Source organism: Natator depressus, chromosome 9, assembly GCF_965152275.1.
Source record: "Natator depressus isolate rNatDep1 chromosome 9, rNatDep2.hap1, whole genome shotgun sequence".
In the NCBI taxonomy this organism is placed as follows: Eukaryota; Metazoa; Chordata; order Testudines; family Cheloniidae; genus Natator; species Natator depressus.
Genome location: NC_134242.1, coordinates 50,206,714 through 50,230,249, shown reverse-complemented (window position 1 = coordinate 50,230,249; position 23,536 = coordinate 50,206,714). Strand labels below are relative to the sequence as shown.

Genomic DNA, 23,536 nt, shown 5'->3' with positions numbered 1-23,536 from the left:
CCTAACCCCAACCCCACAGTGTAAAAATCAAAATAACTACAGAGAAAAAAAATTTTTAAATGAAAAATTCATAAAAAGTGTCAAATTTAGAAAAAAATAAAAATTGAATTCTGCCAAGCCTAAGTATAACGCAGGGAGAGGCCCTCTGAATCTGTTCACTGAGGAACCGTCATGTGGCACAGGGGTGTTTCATGAAAGTTTGGATTCTGGTTCCTGAGAAGTCAGCCATCTTTGCAACAGACTGAACTGGGAGGCGGGGGCAGAGAACCTACTGTACTAGCTAGGAAAGGGATCTATTAATAAGTGTAGGCCCCAGTACTCAATCTTTGATGTTGTTTTATATTGTGACCAGTTGTTCCATTAATATCTCTTGTCTCTAGTTGAATCTCCATTCTCTCTTAAATAAACCTTCTCTCGTTTTTAGAACTGTCGATTAATCGCAGTTAACTCACGCGATTACCTCAAAAAAATTAATTGCGATTAAAAAAATTAATCACAATTAATCAGTTTTAATTGCACTGTTAAACTACAGAATACTAATTGAAATTTATTAAATATTTTTGAATTTTTTCTGCATTTTCAAATATATTGATTTCAATTACAACACAGAATACGAAGTGTACAGTGCTCACTTTATATTATTATTTTTGATTACAAATATTTGCACTGAAAAAATGATAATCAAAAGAAATACTATTTTTCAATTCACCTTGCACAAGTACTGTAGTGTGATCTCTTTATCATGAAAGCGCAACTTATGAATGTAGATTTTGTTTGTTACATAACTACATTCAAAAACAAAACAATGTAAAACTTTAGAGCCTACAAGTCCACTCAGTCCCACTTCTTGTTCAGCCAATCTCTAAGACAAATAAGTTTGTATTTACGGGAGATAATGCTGCCTGCTTCTTATTTACAACGTCACCTGAAAGTGAGAACAGGCGTTCGCATGGCACTTTTGTAGCCGGCATTGGAAGGTATTTACGTGCCAGATATAAAAATATTATTAAAGCTAAGGTTAAAAAATTATATAATACATAGGTTGAGAAAAGAGTGTCTGTACATCTGGGTAGAGTGCTTAGATTATCCACAAATACAACGTTTGTTTTAAAAGTCATAAGCTACATATAGTGCTTAATCAGCAATAACCCAAATTTGGGTGAATATATTTAAGAATACAATTTAGATATGAGCATCCAAGTATTTGAGTACATCACTCATGAAAAGTTATACAGAGAGTTGGTTGTGGAAAGCAAATATGTCAGAGTGAAGATTGTCCCTCAGTAATTGAGAATTAGGTTGGTTGTCCATTTTGAAAATACAATTCACAAGGAAAGTATTTCAGTTATCTTCCCAACTGTGCTTCTCATCGGCACTTCAGCTCATCGCTCCTGGTATTACTGATGTCTGGTGATGTGTTTTATGTAGATGTCCCTGGACCACCTGATGGCATCCAAGCATGAATTGCCGCATCAGCCAAGTGTAGTGCTGACCAATTCCGCATTCTCTCAACACTCACTTGTCACTGGGGTCCCATGTGCCCAGGGCTCCAACGATCAGCACGTGTGTCTGAACCTGGTAACCCTTAGCTCCCAAAGTTTCGACCAGAGGGGCGTATTTCTCCACCTTTTGAGCTTGGGCATCGCGGAAGGCCGGGGTCCTGTTCTCGAAGGGCACTGTGATATCCACCTTCATGTTCTTATTCTGGTCCTCGTTGGTGATGGCGATGTCCGATTGCAGTTGGCTGTCGGTTCCAGGAATGGCAGAGTTCACAGCCACCTTCCCTACAGGTGACGGAATAGCTCTGACTAGGTTATCTTGGATGGCATTGTGTAGCAGCTGCCAGGCTCTGGAATGGGGCTTGCAGCTACACAGGACATGGGGTAGCGTCTCGTTGGCAAAGCTGCACTTCCTGCATCACTTGTCCACATTTCCATGGTGGATGGCTCCGTTCAGCAGAACACAGTTGAGCCTGGCTCTGTGGATGAACCTCCAGTCAGCAAATCAGGTGAAGCTGCCCCCGGGGAGGAAGTGGTTGCTGGCAACCCACTTGCACATCACCTTGAATGCCTTGTCCTGGTCCAGCTTCCGTTTCAGGTTTTCCACATATTGGCAGCAGATGGCATCCTTCAGGGTCCTCTCCAGAATGGTTCTAACTCTCAGAGTGACAACTGTGTGCTCTGCATCCTTTACCAATGGTACCAGGACTCCCAACTACTGGCGTTCCTCGCACCACATCCAGCGGCAGCCTACACACATCTCCAATGATCGAGTAGCATTGCGGGCATGAGTCCAGAGCGAAGCAAAGTCTCCTCCGTCTCTTCCAAATTCGCCTTCCAGTGAGCCACTCAGGTAGGTGGTGACATCTTGGACTTGCAATTCGCTTCTTGATGACATCCTGCATAGCACTTTCACATTACACACTTCACCTCTCTACAAAGGAAAAAGGAGTGTAAGCTGTCTAAAATCTTACCTGCCACATGGGGCCACAACAGTGGTACCCCTAACTCACTCAGCGATATTGTCACTCTATCCAGCTACACACTCAGCCCGGCAGAAGAGTCTGTCCTATCTTGGGGACTCTCTTTCTGCCCCGCCACCCCACAAACATGATACAGTTCTGAGGTGATCTGGAAGCCTACTTTTGCTGTCTCTGACTCAAAGAATACTTTCAAGATAACACTGAACAGCACACAAACACTGAACAAACACAGATACCCTCCCACCAACAGCACAAGAAGAACTCCACATGGACTCCTCCTGAGGGTCGAAATGACAGCTTAGACCTATACATAGGATGCTTCCGCTGACGTGCTCAGGCAGAAATTGTGGAAAAACAACATCGCTTGCCTCATAACCTAAGTCATGCAGAACACAATGCCATCCACCACCTCAGAAACAACCCTGACATTATAATCAAAGAGGCTGATAAAGGAGGTGCTGTTGTCATCATGAACAGGTCTGACTACCAAAAGGAGACTGCCAAACAACTCTCCAATACCAAATTCTACAGGCCACTTTCCTCAGATCCCACTGAGGAGTACGCTAAGAAACTGCACCATCTACTCAGGACACTCCCTACACTAATACAGGAACAAATCAACATACCCTTAGAGCCCCGACCGGGGTTATTCTATCTACTACCCAAGATCCACAAACATGGAAATCCTGGATGCCCTATCATCTCGGGCACTGGCACTCTCACTGAACACGGCTGTTACTCTGAAACCACCATTTCAATAGCTTTCACCCCACCATCAACCTCAGCCTGGAGCAATCTACACAGGAGGTCCACTTCCTAGACACCAAGGTGCAAATAAGTGACGGTCACGTTAACACAACCCTATACTGAAAACCCACCGACCGCTGTGCCTACCTTCATACCTACAGTTTCCATCCAGGACTCACCACACGACCCATTGTCTACAGCCAAGTGCTGAGGTACAACCGCATTTGCTCCAATCCCTCAGACAGAGACCAACACCGACAAGATCTTCACCAAGCATTCTCAAAACTCCGATACCCACACGAGGAAATAAGGAAACAGATCAACAGAGCCAGATGTGTACCCAGAAGCCTCCTGCTGAAAGACAAGCCCAAGAAAGAAACCAACAGAACTCCACTGGCCATCACATACAGTCCTCAGCTAAAACCTCTCCGGCGCATCATCAGTGATCTACAACCCATCCTGGACAACAATCCCTCACTTTCACAGGCCTTGGGAGGCAGGCCAGTCCTCGCCCACAGACAACCCGCCAACCTGAAGCATATTCTCACCAGCAGCTACACACCGCACCATAGTAACTCTAACTCAGGAACCAATCCATGCAACAAACCTCGATGCCAACTCTTCCCACATATCTACACCAGCGACATCATCACAGGACTTAACCAGATCAGCCACACCATCCCCGGTTCACTCACCTGCACGTCCACCAATGTAATATACGCCACCATGTGCCAGCAATGGCCCTCTGCTACGTACATCAGCCAAACTGGACAGTCCCTACGTAAAAGGATAAATGGACACAAATCAGATATTAGGAATGGCAATATACAAAAACCTGTAGGAGAACATTTCAACCTCCCTGGACACACAATAGCAGATTTAAAGGTAACCATCCTGCAGCAAAAAAACTTCAGGACCAGACTTCAAAGAGAAACTGCTGAGCTTCAGTTCATTTGCAAATTTGACACCATCAGCTCAGGATTAAACAAAGACTGTGAATGGCTAGCCAACTACAAAAGCAGTTTCTCCTCCCTTGGTGTTCACACCTCAACTGCTAGAAGGGGGCCTCGTCCTCCCTGATTGAACAAACCTCGTTATCCCTAGCCTGATTCTTGCTTGCATAATTATATCTGCCTCTGGAAATTTCCACTACATGCATCCGACGAAGTGGGTATTCACCCACGAAAGCTTATGCTCTAATACGGCCGTTAGTCTATAAGGTAACACAGGACTCTGCCACTTTCTGTGATGTTCCTCACCATGGCATCCGGGAACGTCAGACTGAAGGCATGAGTGATCACCTCACAAAGATCACCCATACGAGGGACACTGGTGCCACCCTGTCTGTGTGAGATGTACACCAGTTCATTGCTGGCTCTCTGGGGAAGAAACATCCACTTCTTCACTAGCTGCCTGATGGTGTTGTCTGCCTTGTTAAGAGGTATATAGCTACATCACTACACCCAAGGGTTAAGAATCTGAAGTGCCTTCCAAAATCTGAAAGGACAAGGTGTGGAGAATGCTTTCAGAACTCTTAAAAGAACAACACTCTGATGCGGAAACTACAAAACCTGAACCAACAAAAAAGAAAATCAACCTTCTACTGGTGACATCTGACTCAGATGATGAAAACGAACATGCGTCAATCTGCAGTGCTTTGGATCGTTATCAAGCAGAACACGTCATTATCATGGACACATGTCCTCTGGAATGGTGGTTGAAGCATGAAGGGACATATGAATCTTTAGCGCATCTGGCACATAAATATCTTGCAGCACCAGCTACAACAATGCCATGCGAACAACTGTTCTCACTTTCAGGTGACATTGCAAACAAGAAGTGGGCAGCATTATCTCCTGCAAATGTAAACAAGCTTGTTTGTCTCAGAGACTGGCTGAACAGGAAGTAGGACTGAGTGAACTTATAGCCTTTAAAGTTTTACATTGTTTTGTTTTTGAGTGCAGTCATTCTTTGTACATAATTCTACATGTGTAAGTTCAACTTTCATGATAAAGAAATTGCACTACAATACTTGTATGAGGTGAATTGAAAAATACTATTTATCTTTTTTTACAGTGCAAATATTGGTCATAAAAATAATATAAAGTGAGCACTGTACACTTTGTATTGTGTTGTAATTGAAATCAATATATTTGAAAATATAGAAAACCTCCAAAAATATTTAAATAAATGGTGTTCTATTATTGTTTAACAGTGCGATTAATTACAATTAATTTTTTTAATCGCTTGACAGCACTACTTGTTTTATTATAAGTCCTCACAAGTGCTGTGTGAGGAATGGTGGTTTAAGGTAACACTGGTAAACTAGGTGGTAAACTCCAGGTAAACACTGGTAAACACTGGTAAACTAGGTGGTAAACTCCACCTTTGGGGCAGAGGATGTGCTATTTCTGTGAGTAGCCAGTGTCAGGGGCTGGATATCCCAGGGGAATGATTCAATGGGACTTGGATTCACCTATTGTTAATCTGCAAGGAATAGTTCAGATGAGAGTGCTTGTGTGGCTGAAAGGCTGGTGGTCTTTGGGTGCTAACACCCAACTCAGTGGGCCAGTCTACCTCTCGCTAGAGGGATGGGGTAACAACGTGACACAGTTTAGGGTACCACAAGGCTCCTCTGGGTAAGGCTATTGGAGAATGGAGGATGTGATCAGGAAGAAGGTGGTGGATGGAGTGGAAGAGGCCTTGAGACCTGGCCAGGAGAGGGTGACTGTTGCCCTTGGTGGGGGCTGTTTCAGGGGAGCTGAACTGTAGGGGCCCTGGAGAGGAGCAGAGCAGACAACATGTACAGTGAGGAGGAGGAGGCAGGTGGGACGGTTGTAGTAGTCAAGGGAATAGAGAGGCGGGATTGAGGAAGCCAATGGCATGGGCAAATGCCAAGGAGGAAGATGCTCATGGGGAGAGATTGGCTGAGGCTGCGGAAGGGAAGGGCCAGCAGGGTGTAGTGGAGGTTCAGAGCAGGCTGTGGGCTGGCTCCTCTTGTGAAGGTGGTGGGGGGTTTTTTGAGGCAAAGGCTGAAAGGTCAAACACAGTGATTGCTCTGTTCAATTACTCACCCACAGGTGATATGGTGGCGGTGCTGGGGGTGGTACTGAGTGGGGCCAAGTCTGTAAGGGGGACAGCATCTGGGACTGGGTGTCACTGCTAGGCAGGGGGTTGCTGGGGTCGACGTGCCTCTGCAAAGGGGCTGGGTGTAACTGGCAGGGAGGGGAAGGGGGGTTGGGGCACCTCTGGACAGGGGATTCCTGGGGCCAGGGTGGCTCTGAAGGGGGACTGGGTGTCAGTGGCAGACAGAAGGCTGGTGGGGTCAGGGTGTCTCTGGACAGGGCAGGGGCTGGGTGTTACTGGCAGGTGGGGGTTGCTAGGGCAGAGGTGTCACTGCAGGGGGGTGTCAGTGGGAAGCAGGAGGTTGCTGGGGTGTAGCCGCAGGGGGCTGGGTATCATTGGAAAGTAGTGGTTTGCCAGGGCTGCGGAGTCACTGCAGGAGGGTGGCAGGGGATTCGGGACTGCCTCTTTATGGGGGAGGCGGTATCATTGGCAGGCTGGGGCATCACTGCAGGTAGGTGTCAGGAGGAGGCAGGGGGTTAGGGCTGTCTCTATATGGAGGCGGAGGTATCACTGGCAGGCGGGGGGGTTGCTGGGGCGGGGGTGTCTGTGGGAGGCAGGGGGGTTGGGGCTGTCTCTATATGGGGTTGGGGGTGTCAGTAGGAGGGTGGTGGTTGCTCTGGCGGGGGTGTCACAGCAGGGGGGTGTCAGTGGCGGGGGCGTTGGGGCTGTCTCTATATGGGTGTCAGTAGGAGGTGGGGGTTGCTCTGGCAGGGGTGTCACAGCAGGGGGGTGTCAGTGGGGGGGGTTGGGGCTGTCTCTATATGGGTGTCAGTAGGAGGTGGGGGTTGCTGGGGCGGGGGTGTCACAGCAGGGGGGTGTCAGTGGCGGGGGGTTGGGGCTGTCTCTATACAGGTGTCAGTAGGAGGTGGGGGTTGCTCTGGCGGGGGTGTCACAGCAGGGGGGTGTCAGTGGCGGGGGGTTGGGGCTGTCTCTATACGGGTGTCAGTAGGAGGTGGGGGTTGCTCTGGCGGGGGTGTCACAGCAGGGGGGTGTCAGTGGCGGGGGGGTTGGGGCTGTCTCTATACGGGTGTCAGTAGGAGGTGGGGGTTGCTCTGGCGGGGGTGTCACAGCAGGGGGGTGTCAGTGGCGAGGGGATGGGGGCTGTCTCTATATGGGGGCGGGGGCTGGGGTGTCAAGGCACGCGGGGCTGGCAGTAGCCGGGTGTCCCGGCCGCAGCAGCGGGGCGGGGGCCCGGGCAGGGCGGAGCGAGGCTGAAGGTCGCGGGGAGGCGGCGCTCGGCTGGTTGCGGCCGGTGCTGTGCTGGCGGCGGCTGGGCGCGGAGCCGGCGGGATGGCGGCGGCGGCGCTGGACCTGGAGAAGCTGCGGATGGCGGGGGCCGGTATGGCCCTGGCGGTGCTCACCAGCGGGGGGGACGCGCAAGGTGAGCCCCCCACTCCCCGCACCCCGGCCCCCCCTTCCATCCCTGCAGGGGGGGCTGCCTCCAGCCCGCCCCCACAAGCCTCCTCCCCTCGCCGGGGGCTGCTCCGGGCCCCCCAATCCGCCCCCCCCCCCGTCCCTGGGGGCTGCACGGGCTCCTCTCGGGTCGCACGTGCCCAAAGCGGAGTCACGTGTGTGCTGTTGGTGAACGTGCCTCCAGTCATGGCGACCGGCCTGAGCAATAGATCCCAGAGGCGAGGTTCCGCCCTCTCAGCAACCTCGCGGCGGGGCGGGCGCCGCTGCTAATCGCCCCGGAGCCCTCGATGGTCGGGTGGGCAGCCCTGAGAGGTCCATCGCGGAGCGCGCGTGGTGGCCAGACATCGCCAGTCGATCCCTGAGCCCTTCTCAGCCCAGCTGGCCTGGCAGTGCCTGGGCCCTAGAGGGTGGAGGGGGACATGCTGGGGGCCCTGCCCGGGCAGAGGGCCTGGCCAGTGGCATAGAGGTCAGGGCGATGCAGGGGAGCCAGGTGGGGATCCCCTCTCGCCCTGACACCCACAGGTGCAGCACCCAGGCCTCTCGCTCTGGTGCCCTGCGCTCGGTCACACGGCCTGTGCACCTGGAGCTGTGAGCGCTCAGCACCTCTGAGAGCCAGGCCCCAATGACCCTCAGCTCTGCCATGAGGGGCACAAACCCAGCAGGGTGAAATGTATAGGGCATGTTGCCCCGCTGCCCCCAGCGGCTGTGCCTACTGTCTGGCTGTGGCCTGCCTGTTCGTCTAGTGGCCGAACTGCTGTGGGGTTACGCTGCCCTACCGGCTTCTCTTACATAGTTGCCAAGTGTGTGAGCCAGACCAGATGGTGGCCCAGGAGTGACCTGCAGTGAAACTGACTAGGGATTGGAAATAAAGGGAACAGTCTACAGCTGTCCCTACCAGGAGATCAGTGTATTACCACTTTATGGCACAGTTATTGAATCTGTGATTAGGGTGATGGTAATACTGGGTGTTTACACTGATAGCAGAGATTTCAGAGTGATGAAAAATCTGCTCAGCTACAGTCAGGATGTAAAGAAACGGATTTACTATATTGTATCTTTTTTGTTTTAAAATGTAATCTTCAGGAGCATTTGGCATCTTAAATGGTTATTTCTTTTTTTTAATCAGTTCATCTTTAATATGGGTAAAAAATATCAGGGCACTAATATGCCACTTGCTGCCATCACATTGTCCACTCTGCTTGTGTGAGCTACACCTTTCCTGTGTCTGTCTGGTGTATTTCAATTGTCGGCTCTTTGGGACAGGGACTATCTAGTATTCTGTTTGTACAGTGCCTAGCACAATGAAACCCTGGTCTTGGTTAGTCCTTAGGCACTACTGTAATAACCATGATTAATAATAATAAGCACTGAAACATCAAGAAATGGCAAGAGTGCATCTAAACTATACCCCTTATAAGAGCCTATAATGATATGAGCACAGGGTGCTGTTCTTATTAAGGCATGGATTCTTTTGATTTAAACATTGCTTAACATAGCAGCAAGGGCATGGTGGATTCTGCAGCCTGCCACTGTCTGCTCTGACCTCTGCAGTCCAATGCCCACCTTTCAAAATGAAGAATGAGCTTTAGTGTCTGCATCTGCCCCCTGCACCCTCATGTAATAACAGCAGCTGCTCCACGCACGCTATTTCTAAAATAAGGGGAATATTAGAGTGCCAATTCCATCTTCACAACTGCAGCCCTGTGAGCAGTAAAGCAGTTTAAAATAAAGATCTAGAACCGATTTTATAATGGTGAGAGTGTCATTTATATTTTCATTCTTACACTCCAAAGGGGCGGAACCAGCTGTGCCCAGGCATTCCAGAAATTTCAACTTGAGACAGACAGCGGTTCTGGAAAACTTGAGCCTGAAAGGTGAAAGTTTTGGAAAACTATCAGCAACTGAAAACATGGGGTTACTATGCAAATACTTTTATATCTTTTCCCCTTGTTTTCAGTTGACACCTCCTTCCATAGTCTGTTGTCGTTGAGTAATCTGTCTAATTTAGATTGTTAAACTTTATGGCAAAGCTTTTGTCTTGTCACTTGTCTAAAACTGCCATCCACACCAGCAGTGCTATATAGATCATCATAATACTCCTAGTTATGTGCCCTTGGGGAAAAAAAACCAAACAATTCCTCTTTCCTTATTTGTTTACATCCTTCAAATACTTGTAGTTATCATGTTCCCCCATTAGCAGTCATTTGGCAAAGTTCTGTACGCTTAGATCTCCTAATCTGGCCTTAATTCCTAATTTCTTGGCTTCTTTGTGCCTCAATTTCTGAATCCTACTGTTGCAGTAAAATTTATTTGCATGCAATATGAACATGTTGAGCACGATGGGCCAGATCTTTAACCTGTGTAAATCAGTATAGATCCCTTGATTTCAATGAAGTTACGCGGATTTACACGAGCTGAGGATCTGACTCAGCATGTTTATTGTATAGATCATGCACCCCGTACTTTTATAAATATCACAACCCCTTTTTATATTCCTCTTCTTCCCTAATGGAAATGGCAGTGATAAGTTGGAAAACAGAGGTCTGGTGGTGCCTAAATTAACCTCGCTAAGCTTTGTTTTAAGGTGTTGGACTAATGAAACCAGGGAAGGAGGAGCCTGCCTGCCTGATAGAAAATACCCCATTTCCCCAAATATCAATTCAGGGAAGCACTTAAGCACATGCTTAAAGTTAGGTTTATGAGCACGTGCTAAAATGCTTTTCTGAATCGGGGCCCTAGAGATCAGCCCAGCACTTACTGATATCCTGCCAATGCATTTTCTTGCAGATCCACACGGCTGGGATTACTGTATTTTTCCTCTGTGAAGTTTCATTCTCAGACATAGGATAAACTTGTAGACAGCTTGTTTAAGCCTCATGTGCGTTAGTTTGTTTTATATGCTGCAGTCCAAGGATTAGCTAAAAAGCCAACATTAGATTCTGCTGAGTGCTGGAATTCTGGGAGTGGCTGTGCCCTGAAGGAGATCTTTCTAGCCTGTAGACAAGTGCTTGCACAATCTGTTCTTGCAACTTCACTCCTACTTCATTGATGTTTGTCTGGCAGGGCAAAGAGCATGTTGATGACAGGCACTGCTCTGATTTCAGAATCAAAGGCTAGGAGTAGACTGGGGCATTTCTTACTGTTAGGTCAATTTAAGGATAAACTATAGAAATGATTGGTTTCAGATGCATCCGATGAAGTGAGCTGTAGCTCACGAAAGCTTATGCTCAAATAAATTGGTTAGTCTCTAAGGTGCCACAAGTACTCCTTTTCTTTTTATAGAAATGATCTTATTTTGTATGTTTAAAGGCTCCATCAGTCTTCTGTAAATTTTCGAAGGAGCAGTAAGTATAGTACATAGCTGTAATTACGCACAGTGGATCCAGTCCTGCAAACACTAGCTCACGAAAGCTTATGCTGAAATAAATTGGTTAGTCTCTAAGGTGCCACAAGTACTCCTTTTCTTTTTGCGAATACAGACTAACACGGCTGCTACTCTGAAACCTAGCAGGTGAGAGTAACTCAACTCGCATGAATAGCCTCGGAGAAGTTAATAGACACAGTAAAGCTACTCACGTGTGTAAGTGTTTGCGAGATCTGGCCCAGTGTAACTAGGCTGGTGGTTTTCAACCTGTGGTCCACGTACCTCTCGGGATCTGCAGACCATGTCTAAGATTTCCAAAGGGGTCTGCACCTCCATTTGAAAATTTTTAGGGGTCCGCAAATGAAAAAAGGTTGAAAACCACCGCTCTAGAGTTTTCATTTTAACGAGACCTGAGAACAGCTAGGCACTGGCAGGTGACAAGTTGTTATTGCTGCTCCTGATTGGTTGAGAACTGCACTTATGCTGTTTACCCTCTTTCCCCCCACCCTAATCCATTAGTTTGTCTGTCTCATTCACCTAGATCGGGGTGGGCAAACTTTTTGGCCCGAGGGCCACATCTGGGTGGGGAAATTGCTTGCAGGGCCAGGGTTGGGGGTTGGGGGGTGGGAGGGGGGGTGGTGTGCAGGAAGAGGCTCAGGGAAAGGGGTTGAGGCAGAGGAGGGGTGCGGGGTGTATGAGGGGGCTCAGGGCAGGGGGTTGGGATGCAGGTAGGGTGCGGGATGCGGCAGGGGGCTCAGGGCAGGGAATAGGGGTGTGGGATGCGGCGGGGGCTCAGGGCAGGGAGTTGGGGTGCACGAGGGGTACGGGATGTGGCAGGGAGCTCAGGGCAGGGGTTTGGAGTGCAGGAGGGGTGCGGGGTACGGCAGGGGGCTCAGGGCATGGGGTTGGGGTGCAGGAGGGGTGCGGGATGCAGCAGGGGGCTCAGGGCAGGGAGTAGGGGTGCGGCGGGGGCTCAGGGCAGGGAATTGGGGTGCAGGAGGGGTGCGAGGTACAGCAGGGGGCTCAGGGTGGGGAGTTGGGGTGTGGGGTGCAGGAGGGGTTCAGGCTCCGGCCCGGCGCCACTTACCTAGAGCCGCTCCTGGGTGGCAGCGGTGCGCACCGGGGCCAGGGCAGGCTCCCTGCCTGCCCACCCTGGCCCCGCGCCACGCCATACCACTCCAGGAAGTGGCTGGCACCATGTCCCTGCGGCCCCTGGGGGTGGATGGGGGGCGCAGAGAGCTCCCTGTGGGTACTTCCTCCGAAGCTCCCATTGGCCACGGTACCCCGTTCCTGGCCAATGGGAGCTTTGGGGGAGGTACCCACAGGCAAGAGCAGTGTGCAGAGCTCTCTGCCCCCTCACCCCCAGCCCCACCTCCAGGGGCTGCAGGGACGTGGTGTGGCCGCTTCCAGGAGTGGCGCGGAGCCCGTGGTGGTGGCAATCCCACGGGCCGGATCCAAAGCCCCAAGGGGCCAGATGTGGCCTGCGGGCCGTAGTTTGCCCACCCCGACCTAAATTGTAAACTCTTGGGAGGATGGGCTGTCACTTCTGTGTTTGTGCCTAGGATGATGAGGCTCCAATCCGGTTGGCCTCAGGTACTACTTAGTGTTAATAGGTTTCAGAGTGGTAGCTGTGTTAGCCTGTATCAGCAAAAACAATGAGGAGTCCTTGTGGCACCTTAGAGAAAGCTTATGCCCAAATAAATTTGTTAGTCTCTAAGGTGCCACAAGGACTCCTCGTTGTTTTTGTAATGTTAATGTTCATGTGACATCACTGTCTTCTCTGATAGTCTGAGCTGCTTATGTCCTAGTTTTGCTGCCAGGGTCAGTAAAAGCACAAAGAACAGCTAACTAAGGCGTGAACGAACTGTTCCATTTCTAACCCTTTTTTCCATATGCCTTTGCTCAGGGTAGCTTGCATGGTGCTTGGCATGTCAGAGGAGCCCCAGGAGGGGTGCAGCTCACATTTCTCTGGATTGCAAGGCAGTGGTAAATCTCTGGGGTTATTTGACCATACAGTACTGCTTCTCTTCTTAAACCGCCATCTCCATTTTTCTTTTTTGTGGCATCTTGGGGGCAAGCTTGTAACTTTGAGCAGTGCTTTTGCATGTCACCTCTAAACAAAGGTTAGAAGGCTCCCCCCTGGGCAGATACTTGAGAAATCCTCTCCTTCAATTTCCTGCTGTGAACAGGAAACCTTCCTCAACAAGCAGCATCGGGGTTCTGCAGAATCTGAGCTGTCACTTTAAAAAACCAATGTTTCTAGCACCAGTGTATTTTGCCACAGCTGGTAGCCTAAGCTCCCAGGCTGGTATATGCCAGATACATGTTTGAGGCCTGCCCCTTGATAAAGACTGATTGTATATCTGGGTAGGGATTCACCTGGCCAGCTATGTTTTTGCTTTGAGTGACTGGCTTAATTTTTTTAACAAAGAAAAGTGGTTTTTAATGCATTTTAACACACAAATATATTGGGTCAGATTAATCTCTGGCGATGTCACTGGAGTTGGCCCATTATGAACACAAATGAAAGGCTGGCTTGTTTGGCAGTGTGGTCTACTGAGCCAAAGTTAATGCAGCCTGAATTTTCATAGGAAGCATCAGGACGTGGAGGTTTGTTCAAAGAACTGCTAGCCATCCTGTCCCCCATTGGCACAACTCTAACCCCAAGGGACAGACACTGGGATCTGAAACTGAAATTGCCCAATCAGGTGGGAAAACAGCTGAGACTTGCTACATTATCTTCCAAGGGCCTGAAATAAACTTGGGTTGAAAGGAGCATGCATAGAGAAAGGGAGGAACCGAACGGTTCTAGCGCTGTGGTAAGTAACAGGAAAAGGAGATAGATGTGAAGGAAGAGCATTAAGGGGAACCTGCTCTACGCTACATAACCTTAATCAGCACTTGTGATCAGATGGGGTAAGCTAGTGTGGAACCAGCCATAGAGAGGAGATCTCACAGTCAGTTAACAGCCTTTCATCTCCAAGCAGTTGGAGTCCATCTGATTTAGGCCAAAAGTCAAATGATTCTGGAGGGCTCATCCTAGTCCTTTGTGATATTCCTTCACAAGCACCACTCGCTTTGGCTGTGTCTAGTCAGGACTTGTCTGATCCTGGAATAAATAGTGAGGCGGATACAGATCCTTGGATTTACTAGACCACTAGTGAAGAACCTGCCTGCACGGTATCTGGTTCTAGGCAGCGGGGATTGATTTAAATCAAAGCAATTTAAATCACTGAGTGGGAAGCCTCAGTTTAAATCTGTTTTAATTGGTGCAAACTCATTGGTTGATATATAACCATTAAATCATGTTGATTTACAACTAAATAGAACCTTGACACTATATTTGGTACATCTTTTTGCTATCTAGGAAGGTACACTATAACTATATACATTTATTTAAGTAACTATATAGCTTAATATTTTCAGATTTTTATAAACTGTACATTTTTAGTATGTCAGAAAATGATGAATGAGATATTGCTTATTTACTAATTTATTATACTAGATAATTAACTTTTTGTGCATACTTTGCATCAAGCTGCATTAGGATGGTAACTGGAATTTAATTAAACACACAACAGCATGTGAAGTTTATTTGTATGAAAACGACCTTACATGTTTTGGATACCTATCAAAACATGTTTCACATTTACAGCTAAACGGATCACTTGATGACTACCTGTTCTGTTCATTCCCTCTGGGGCACCTTGCACTGGCCACTGTCGGAAGACAGGATACTGGGCTAGATGGACCTTTGGTCTGACCCAGTAGGGCCATTCTTATGTTCTTATTTCTTAAACAGAGGGATTAACTGTATTTTTTTTATTTAAATCAGATTTCTTTTGTTTAAATTATAATATATTTTCAGAAATAACAGTTTTTTTTAAAAAAAATCCAACTTAAATTAAAAAAAATCTGATTTTTTTAATTTTTTTTTTTTTTTTAATTTTTATCCACCATCCTTCTAGTCCAGCACTTTCACGGGTGATCACTTTAATTTTGGTTGGAACAAATGGGTTTGATTGTTTCTGTCTGGTGTACTCCCCACTCTCACATCTTTTCAAATAGGGGGAGGAATTGCAAAGCTTTAGGCGAGAGGATTTATGGTGAAATATCCGATGAAGTGAGCTGTAAGCTCACGAAAGCTTATGCTCAAATAAATTTGTTAGTCTCTAAGGTGCCACAAGTACTCCTTTTCTTTTTGCGTGTACAGACTAACACAGCTGCTACTCTGAAACCTTTGCTATGGTTGTCAGTCTAATAGCAGTAGCTGAAAGAAACTAAAAAACAAAAACAAGAAAAACCAAGCAAACCGCCCCCCCTCCCCAAACAAAACAAAACAAAACAAAAAAACCCTTATTCCTACAATTACTTTCTCATTTCCTTGGTCCTGCTCTCATGTCTCTCTCTCCTTCCTCATCCCCTCTTGTTTATTCTCTCCCTCTCATTTCTACATTTCTTCCTCCCCTCTTCATTTCAGTCTCTTCTTCTCTTTCCCCCCCAGAAGCCACCTGGGGTTCCCCATTTAACCCTGCCAGGCAAGTAAGAGGTTTAGCCACATGCTGGGGAATACAAGAGCTAACACCTGCTGTCAAAGACAAAGAATGTTCTGAGGGCAAGGTTTATAATTCTTCCCAAGGTTGAAGCTAGCCACTGGGAAGGCCTGGTAATCTGTATAATCACAGTGCAAGAGGAATCTGGAGGGACTCAGGTACTGTGAGCGTATTTATTCTATTGGGTCTGGTTTAGCTGTAGATGAGGAAGTGGTTATTTATAAGGTGTTACTTTCTTGTACATGAAAGCTACTTACCTGTATTAAGTGTAGCTAGCTTTCCTACTAGTCTATGTATCTGTTGTTGAATTGCCTTAATAATGGTGAGAAATAGTAATAAACCTATACTCTTACTCCCCCAACTTTGTGATTGTTATCGAGATTATAAATTGCTTTGATCTAATAGCAACCTGAACCATATTGAAACTCTGGACTATAAGGACTGGTCCCTGTTTTGTGGCCCCTATGCCCAAGTGCTCAGTATTAACTATGGTTTATTTTATATTCCCTTTCCAGGTATGAATGCCGCCGTCCGTGCTGTGACTCGCATGGGAATATACGTTGGAGCAAAAGTTTTCCTGATCTATGAGGTTCGATTCAATATTTTTTTCTGTCATTCTCAAGGGGTAGAGGTTGTATAGCTTTGTCCTGTAAATGGCTAAGTGCCACCTATGGAACTTGGAGGGGGAAATACACTGGTTTGGTTATGCTGTGGTAGTTCAGCATCCTTTCACCTCTAGTGACCTCTGCTCAGAGCCTGCCTGTGACAGGGAAGGATGATCGCACCCCTGCTTTGCAAATGATTACACGGGGGTGAAAGAGGAGAAGGGACTTGCCCTAGGTGGAACCCAGGAGTTGTGACTCCTAGTCTCCAGTGTGTTAACGTCAAGTTGACGTGACTGAGGGCTTCTGCCCAGTGGAAACCCCAAACTGGGATAGATGGGTTAGCTATAGCTCGTGACAGGTTCATTGGCAGAGCTGTTGGGCAGGAGGAGCCCTTTCTCTTAGCTCCTTGGTATCGTGATCCCTACAATCATGGACATTTCTTTTAAAGGGTCCCCCTCCCCTCCCCCTTCACTCCCATGGGCTTGCTCAGCTTCATTTGTGGTGACTCAGTTTAACGCAGAGAGTTGCCAGGTTCTTAGCACAGTTGCTGCTGGGTGCGCAGCCGGGTTGTACGGCCGCATCCAGTTGGGATGGACAGAGGTGGATTAAGCTTTTGTGGGGTCATGGGCCAGAGCAAGTGGGGGCTCGTGTCCGTCCCCCGTGCCCCCCCCCACGCTCCTGCCAGGTAAATGGGGTTGGGCATGGGGGCATGGCCCATTGGCGCCCCTGCCAGGCAGCGGGGTGGGGGTAGGGTTTCCCCTGCTCCACGGCAGGAGCGCTGGGGTGGCAGGCGGAGAGGGTCGGGGCCCCTGGGCATGGGCCCCCATGGCCCAGTGGCTAATCTGCCACTGGGAACGGAGGGTTTTCTTGCTGTGCCATTACAAACGGAAGGTATGGATCTAGCTCATTTTGCCAACAAGGGCTGGCCCCAGGCTTGCATTGGAAACCACACACTAAATAAACATGCATGTAGCTGAAATCTAACACACTAGTGTCCGCGATGTGGGCAGTTTAATTAAGGTCTGCTATCTTTGCTATCTGCGCAAAGCTGAAACTACATACTAAATAAACACACACGCAGTGAACATCTAACCACGCTTCATTTTTATAATCCCTGCTCTTTCTCCTTGGACTCCTCCAGCCCCGAACAAAGTCAAATCTGGGCTGTTGAGCTTGTCCACTAGCAAATGAGTGTAAAAGTGGCTGAAACATAGCAGCTGGCTATTTTCGGAAGGGGACAATTTAAAACTTCCCCTTTGCCTTCTTTTAGCCCTCCCCCATCCCAGCCACTCCTCCCCTCCCCACAAGGAGCTGGATTACAAATGCTAACTGCTTGGAGAGCTAGCGAGATTTTGAGGGCCATTCACCCCTGCAGCCTATCGTGGGAGGTTGTGGGGTGTGATTCCTGCTTGAACTCTCGGGAAGTCCCGAGCTTTGTTCTGTTCCTTCTGTGCAAGCATGCTACAGGGCACTGCTGCATGCCTGTTCCAGCCACCCCAGCGGCCGAAGCGTCCCTCAGCAGCCTTTGGCTTGGGCGGATTCTGTGAAGCAAAACATTGGTGCTCCTGGTCTCCTCCTGGCGCTCATGAGGGGCACTTCCCACTGCAGAGCCATTTACTCCATTGGCTTTACACAGGCTGAGGATCTGGCCCTGAGTTTTTTATTGTAAATATTTGAACTAAGCTAACTTCTCCCCTTCCCCCACACTAAGGTGGCCAGGTGCCTGGTTTTCAACCAGAAAGTCTGGTTGAAAAGGGGACCTGACAGTATCCGGTCAGATCTACTGGGGAGAGGCAAACAGCAGTGAGCAACGGTGGGTGGGGGGAAGAGGAGTAAATGGGGACAGGGCCTAAGGGAAGAGGAGGGGAAGGGGCAGGGCAGTGTCCGGTTTTTAAATATTACAAAGTTGGCAACCCTATCCCACACGCACAGTGAGATGTGAGGGTTTCCGTGCCCCATTCGCTCCTGAGGGAGAAAGGCAGGGAAGGGGAGGTGGAACAGGAGAGGGGAAGCTAGCTGTGTCCCTCCTGGTCTGTTTCGGCCCTTAGCAGACACAGGGAGATGCTCTGTGGCTGAGGGAGGAATTTCTGATTGCCAGTAACCGACGTAGGGCCCTGAACCCAAACTGTCAGTCACCTGGGGGCGGCATTACCTTCCTGCTGCCTTGGACATGTCTAGCAGGCTCTGCACTAACCCCAGTCTGCAGTTGCCATTGCGGGGACTCACACAAGGGTTACCTGCCGTCCTGCCAAGGAGCAGCTTTACAGTCTCACTCTCCCGTGATGTGTCTGCCTCACCGATCCCTCACCCAGGCCCAGAGAGATGCATAGCCAAAATGGACCAGTGAATCGGATCAGCCGCGCAGGAGCTGCTGGGCGTTGGCTGGCTGGACAGGCCCTGCTTCAGCAAGGCACCCTTTCACGTCTGCTTCTTTTCTTTTCTGTTTGCAGGGCTACGAGGGGCTGGTGGAAGGAGGAGAGAACATTAAGCGAGCAAACTGGCTGAGCGTCTCGAACATCATTCAGCTGGTAAGCTATGTTGCCATCGCCCTCTGAGTATAAAGGCCTCTTGGTCCTTCCCTTTTAACTTGTGCAGCTCACATGCATCTCTGACACATCTGCCCAGTGTTGCGATTTCCTCTGGTCTGCGGAGGTCAGAGCTGGAGAGGGTTTTCTGAAATGATTTAGTAATAACATATAAAACCCTAGTCGTTGCTCCCCATTGTCCTGTTTACACTGGGCTCACACTGAATTTGCCGAGCTCGGTTTTGTAGCTCAGTTTGACTGGTCATGCAGGGCAAAACTAAACCATGTTCTAGTGCAGTTCGATGGAGTCTAGATGCTGGATCCATCTAGCACATGCTGAACACCAGGGCACACTGTTTAGCCTGGGGATAGAGGCTGTTCTTCCTGTCCTAATGATTGCAACTGCAGGCCCAGGGCACGCTGGGAGTAGGGAGTGATTGATTATACAGCGCTGTGTGCGCTCCGTTCTCTGCTAGCAGGAGACAGCGTGGAGAAAGTGTTTCTGGAAAGAGGCTGTCCCGTGGAGGGGAAGTCAGTGTAAGCCATCCGGCAGCATAGCAGGGCCGGAGAAACAGTGTTAGCTGTGCCCTTTGCCTCTGGAGAGCAGGAAGGGGGCCATCTCAGAGATGACACTTCATTAAACCTGCTAAAGTGTTCCGTCCATGTCTGTGCATGCCCCTTTCCCAAGCCCCCTGAGGCAGGGAATGGGTCTCCTTTCCCTGTCCCTCTTGGTAACAGTGATTCGCCTCCTACTGAAACACGCCTTTGGTTTGATTTGACTCCACTGTATGATTTAGACATCTCCTTCCCCCTCACACCTGAGTCGGCTTAGTCTGTGCTTCTCACATCAAGGTCCTGCATCAGCTTTGGTCTTGACTGCACAGCCAGACTAATCAAGGACTGGTGCACTGAGTTGTGGTCGATCGGTGCGATAACACAGGTTTGGTGTCAGCTGGGTAGACAGCCCCCAACTGTGTTAAAAATATGCTTGGCCCTTTAAGGGCCCATTGACCCTGCACTGTAAAGACAGCTGACAGCAGTACCACTGTCCCTGCCACAGTTTGCTCTGTAGCATAGATGGGACCTAATCATGTCCCTGAACTGTGCTGCAGGCTCGGATACACCTGGGCCGAAGCGGGAGTCTGATTCATGGTGAACACAAGGTTAGGGCCCATCTACATCTGCTGGGGAACCTCTGCCCCTCACAGTGTACTTGTAGCATAGATGGGACCCCAGCTTAAAGGGGACCAGCTGATGGGAAATGAATTGGGTTTGGGCCCTCTGGTCCTTGTCTCCGTCTTGCTTCTTTCTGATGTGTAAAAGATGTGGGTTTGAGTTGTGTGTTTGCCTGCGGTTTTACCTTGAAGTATCTCGGCTGTCACATCTGAGCTTACCCTGGTTTGCTGGAGGTCTCACATGAGGACTGAGGCTTTCTGAGTCCTTCAGTGAACAAGGGCTTGCTGAATCTTTAACAAAGGCACCTAAAGCCTTCTTGTCTCCCACAGGTTTCGGAGGCATTTGAGTTCAATAGGCTTTAACAAACCAAAGGGCCAGATCCCTAGCTGGCACAAATCAGCGTGGCTCTATTGAAATCACACAGACAGTCTCCCCTGTAGTCAGTGGGGAGTGCTGATTTATACCCGCTAGGGATCCAGCCGAAGGCGATTTAAACAGGTGCCGCTGGTATGGTGTCACAGCCCTGGTAGAAACACAGGAGAGAGGGACTGGAATGTCTAACGTCAAAAACAAGCAAGTAGCCAATCCCCCCCAGATACGCTTCCAAAACCAAACAGCTTGATGTACCTTCCCAGTGGTTTCTCTCCTTTGAGCCCTAATGCTTCTCCTTGCTAGATCCCCTTCTAGGCCCTGCCTACCCCACAAAAACAGCCACATTTAAACACAGCTGTGCAGCGTGAAAACACACAACCAATCGGAGCCACAAAAATACTTCCCAACGGTATGTCAGCGTGGCTCTTTGCTTTGTCAGAGGCTCGGGCTAAAGTGTGGTTCAGCCCCCGCAGAATAATCTGGTCCTGTTGTGACTTGGTGTAACAGACGTTTGGGGGAGTGGGGGTCCTGGAGCAGGGACTTTGACTCTTACAGAAATACTGGCTTAGCCTGTGTTTAAGGGGCAAGGGCTTTAGTGGGACAGGGCAGGGCTCTGCCTTGGAAATACTGGCATTGTCTGCCGCAGTGTGGGTCACTGACCCAGATGAGGTGCTAGCCCCATCGATTCCCAGCTGAGATCTAGCAGGCGCTCAAGAAAGCTGTAACTGCTATGTAGCCAGGACTGAGACCAGCCAGCTATGCCGGCCACATGGGAGCATCCCTCAGTTCCTTGAGCCCTTTCATTCCATTCTCTTGTGTTTTCTCCCCTCTCCTTCTAGCATCTTCCCCGATTTGAGCAGTGTGTCTCCCTGCTCACAGGTAATGCTCTGGTGCCGCATGCCCTCCCCACCCCCGTCTGCGTGCTGCTGTTCCATAGCCGCTGGCACTCGGCATGCCATGCCTTGCTTCGCTTGGCAGCGCTGCCCGCTCATCCGTGGGGAGTGACCTCAGAAGCCTGGCTCCGGAGGAGAGGGGCAGGGATGGCACATTGTTGTCCCAGCCACGTCTGCCTGAGGGACCTGGCACGTCCCTCTGCGTTTACGCCAAGCCTTTCCAAAGCAGTAAAGCCAACCATGGTAGCGAGCTCCTGAACTCCGTGACATTTTGTCTCTCTGCCTCCCTTGTCTTCCCTCCTTTGCTTTCCTTCTCCAAATCCTTCTCTGTTTTGCACGTGCCGGTGTTTTCACCGCCATGGGCGCAGGGTGCGCTGCTGACCCGGGAGCTGCTGGCCGTACAGCTGTGAATGTGGGGTGACGGGGAGAACAGGCCAGCTCCTAACTCTCCCCCACGCTCGGGGTTGGGAGTATGTAGCAAGGCAGCAGGGTCCATGGGGATAAAAGCAGCCGTTAAGCCTCACAGTGCTAGTTAAGGTACATCAGCTAAACTGTAGCGAACCCCAGGCGCAAAGGCAAGCCAGAGACAGGCAGGCTCCTTGCTGGGACATGCCCCTAAATGAACCAGAAGCAATTTGCATGCTGAGCTGTGATCCAGAACGAAACAGGGCAATCTCTCGCGGGGATGGGCAAGGTGCCAGGCCGCCAAGTGCCCAAGGGAGTGTTTGTTCTCGCCAGCACCTTATGGAGAGTCCGCTTCCAAAAGGAGAGCTGTCTGGCAGCGAGACAGGCCATTAGTGGTGCAAAGGGGTGGGGGACACATTAGCTCCCTTCAGGGCAGGAGGGTCGCGACCACTTCTTTGGGCTTGATTTGCAATCGGAGCCGGAGGAAGTGCCTGAGACAAATATAAAGACTGCAAAGAGGTCAGGAAAGCTGTGGGTCTGACACCCTGGTGATGAGCTTGTGGGAGGCCCGCCAGTCCGACTCCCAGGAGAACAGCCGTCCTCACTCCATATTGTTCCGTTGGAAGGCGAAGAGTTGTGATCCCAGCAAATGGATGCGAGGGGCACGGTCAGGGAGGCGGTGGGTGATACATTGCTGGTTAACTCTGCCCCAGCTGTTTTCTACCCTTGGACCAAAGGAGACTGGGAAGATTTGAAACGGAAACGTCGGGTGGATCCTGCCCGAGCTACACTGCTGTGGTGGGGGGAGGGGTGGCAGCTTGCTGTCACAGCACAGGCTGGCTCAGGGCAGGTAGTTCTGGGGAAGGACAGGTGGAAACACAGAGCAGCATCTTCCCCTGGCTAGTGCATGCTGCAGCAGGCAGCAGAGGGGACAGCTGGCCAGAGCCTGCTGCCAGCTGGGAGACCGCATCCCCGGTCACAGGTGTTGGACCCCTCTAGAGCTCTAGATACGGTTGAATCTTGGCCTACTGGGACATGGGCCAGAATAAGGTTCCTGCATCCTCTTTCCTCCCCTCTACCCACAGGTAACCTGCTCGCCCTTCCCCATCCATTAGCTGTAGGGCAGGACGCTTCCCATGACTGATTCCCAGGTGGATTTGCCACAAGAGCTTGTGCTCCTGAAGACCGGTCTCACCCAGTTGGCCCCTTGCATCTGCCAGCTGCTCTGGCTGTTTGTTCCTCCCTCACCTTGTTTCTGCTGTTTGTAGGGCGGCACAATCATCGGCAGCGCCCGCTGCAAAGCCTTCACCACGAGAGAGGGGCGCCTCCTGGCTGCCCACAACCTGGTGCAGCACGGCATCACCAACCTGTGCGTCATTGGAGGGGACGGCAGCCTGACGGGGGCCAACATCTTCCGGACAGAATGGGGTGGCCTGCTGGAGGAGCTGGTCAAAGACGGTACGTGCCAGTGCAGGCTGCAGTCTGACCTGCAGCGTAATACAAGCACTTGCTAATCCCCAGAGCCAGAGCCTAAGTGGGGAGAAGGCCCCCACACTGAAAAGCGGGGATAGCTTGAGCATGAGACATCGTCAGATTCATGGATTTTAAGGCCAGAAGGGACCATCAGATCAGTTAATCTGACCTCCTGTACATCACAGGTCATTAAATTTTACTCAGTGCATTGAGCCCAATAACTTGTGTTTGGCTAAAGCATCTCCCAGGTAGGCCTCCAGTCTGGGTGTGAGGACATTAAGAGATGTCCGTTGGCCCTCTGTTCCAATGGCCAATCGCCCTCACTGTTAAACTTTCCTGGCATCAGCTTCGAACTGTGGTTCTTGTTCTGCCTTTCTCTGCTCAAAGGGACATGTGGGCTTA

General features: G+C 49.8%; 1 protein-coding gene and 1 long non-coding RNA gene across 4 annotated transcripts in view; one reads left to right on the top strand and one right to left on the bottom strand.

Annotated features, from left to right (window-relative positions):
* Positions 1 to 739: 739 nt before the first annotated feature.
* LOC141994097 (uncharacterized) lies at positions 740 to 8,105 on the bottom strand. Of its 2 annotated transcripts, none has more exons than XR_012641020.1 (3): positions 7,947 to 8,105; positions 3,925 to 4,006; positions 740 to 2,433 (listed from the first exon to the last, which is right to left on the bottom strand). It is a non-coding gene; the product is annotated as an uncharacterized LOC141994097 (long non-coding RNA). The 2 variants fall into 2 exon arrangements; XR_012641019.1 differs by lacking the exon at positions 7,947 to 8,105 and adding an exon at positions 6,304 to 6,766.
* PFKL (phosphofructokinase, liver type) overlaps positions 7,568 to 23,536 on the top strand; it is a 35,684-nt gene continuing 19,715 nt past the window's right edge. Inside the window, exons 1-4 of one of the 2 annotated variants that reach the window (XM_074964142.1) lie at positions 7,568 to 7,736; positions 16,201 to 16,274; positions 18,741 to 18,818; positions 22,930 to 23,119. In XM_074964142.1, the coding sequence (XP_074820243.1) occupies positions 7,646 to 7,736; positions 16,201 to 16,274; positions 18,741 to 18,818; positions 22,930 to 23,119 (433 nt within the window). In that variant the 5' untranslated portion in view covers positions 7,568 to 7,645. Of the gene's footprint in view, positions 7,737 to 8,000; positions 8,064 to 16,200; positions 16,275 to 18,740; positions 18,819 to 22,929; positions 23,120 to 23,536 lie in introns of those variants that run through there. The other variant, XM_074964143.1, reaches the window with a different exon arrangement.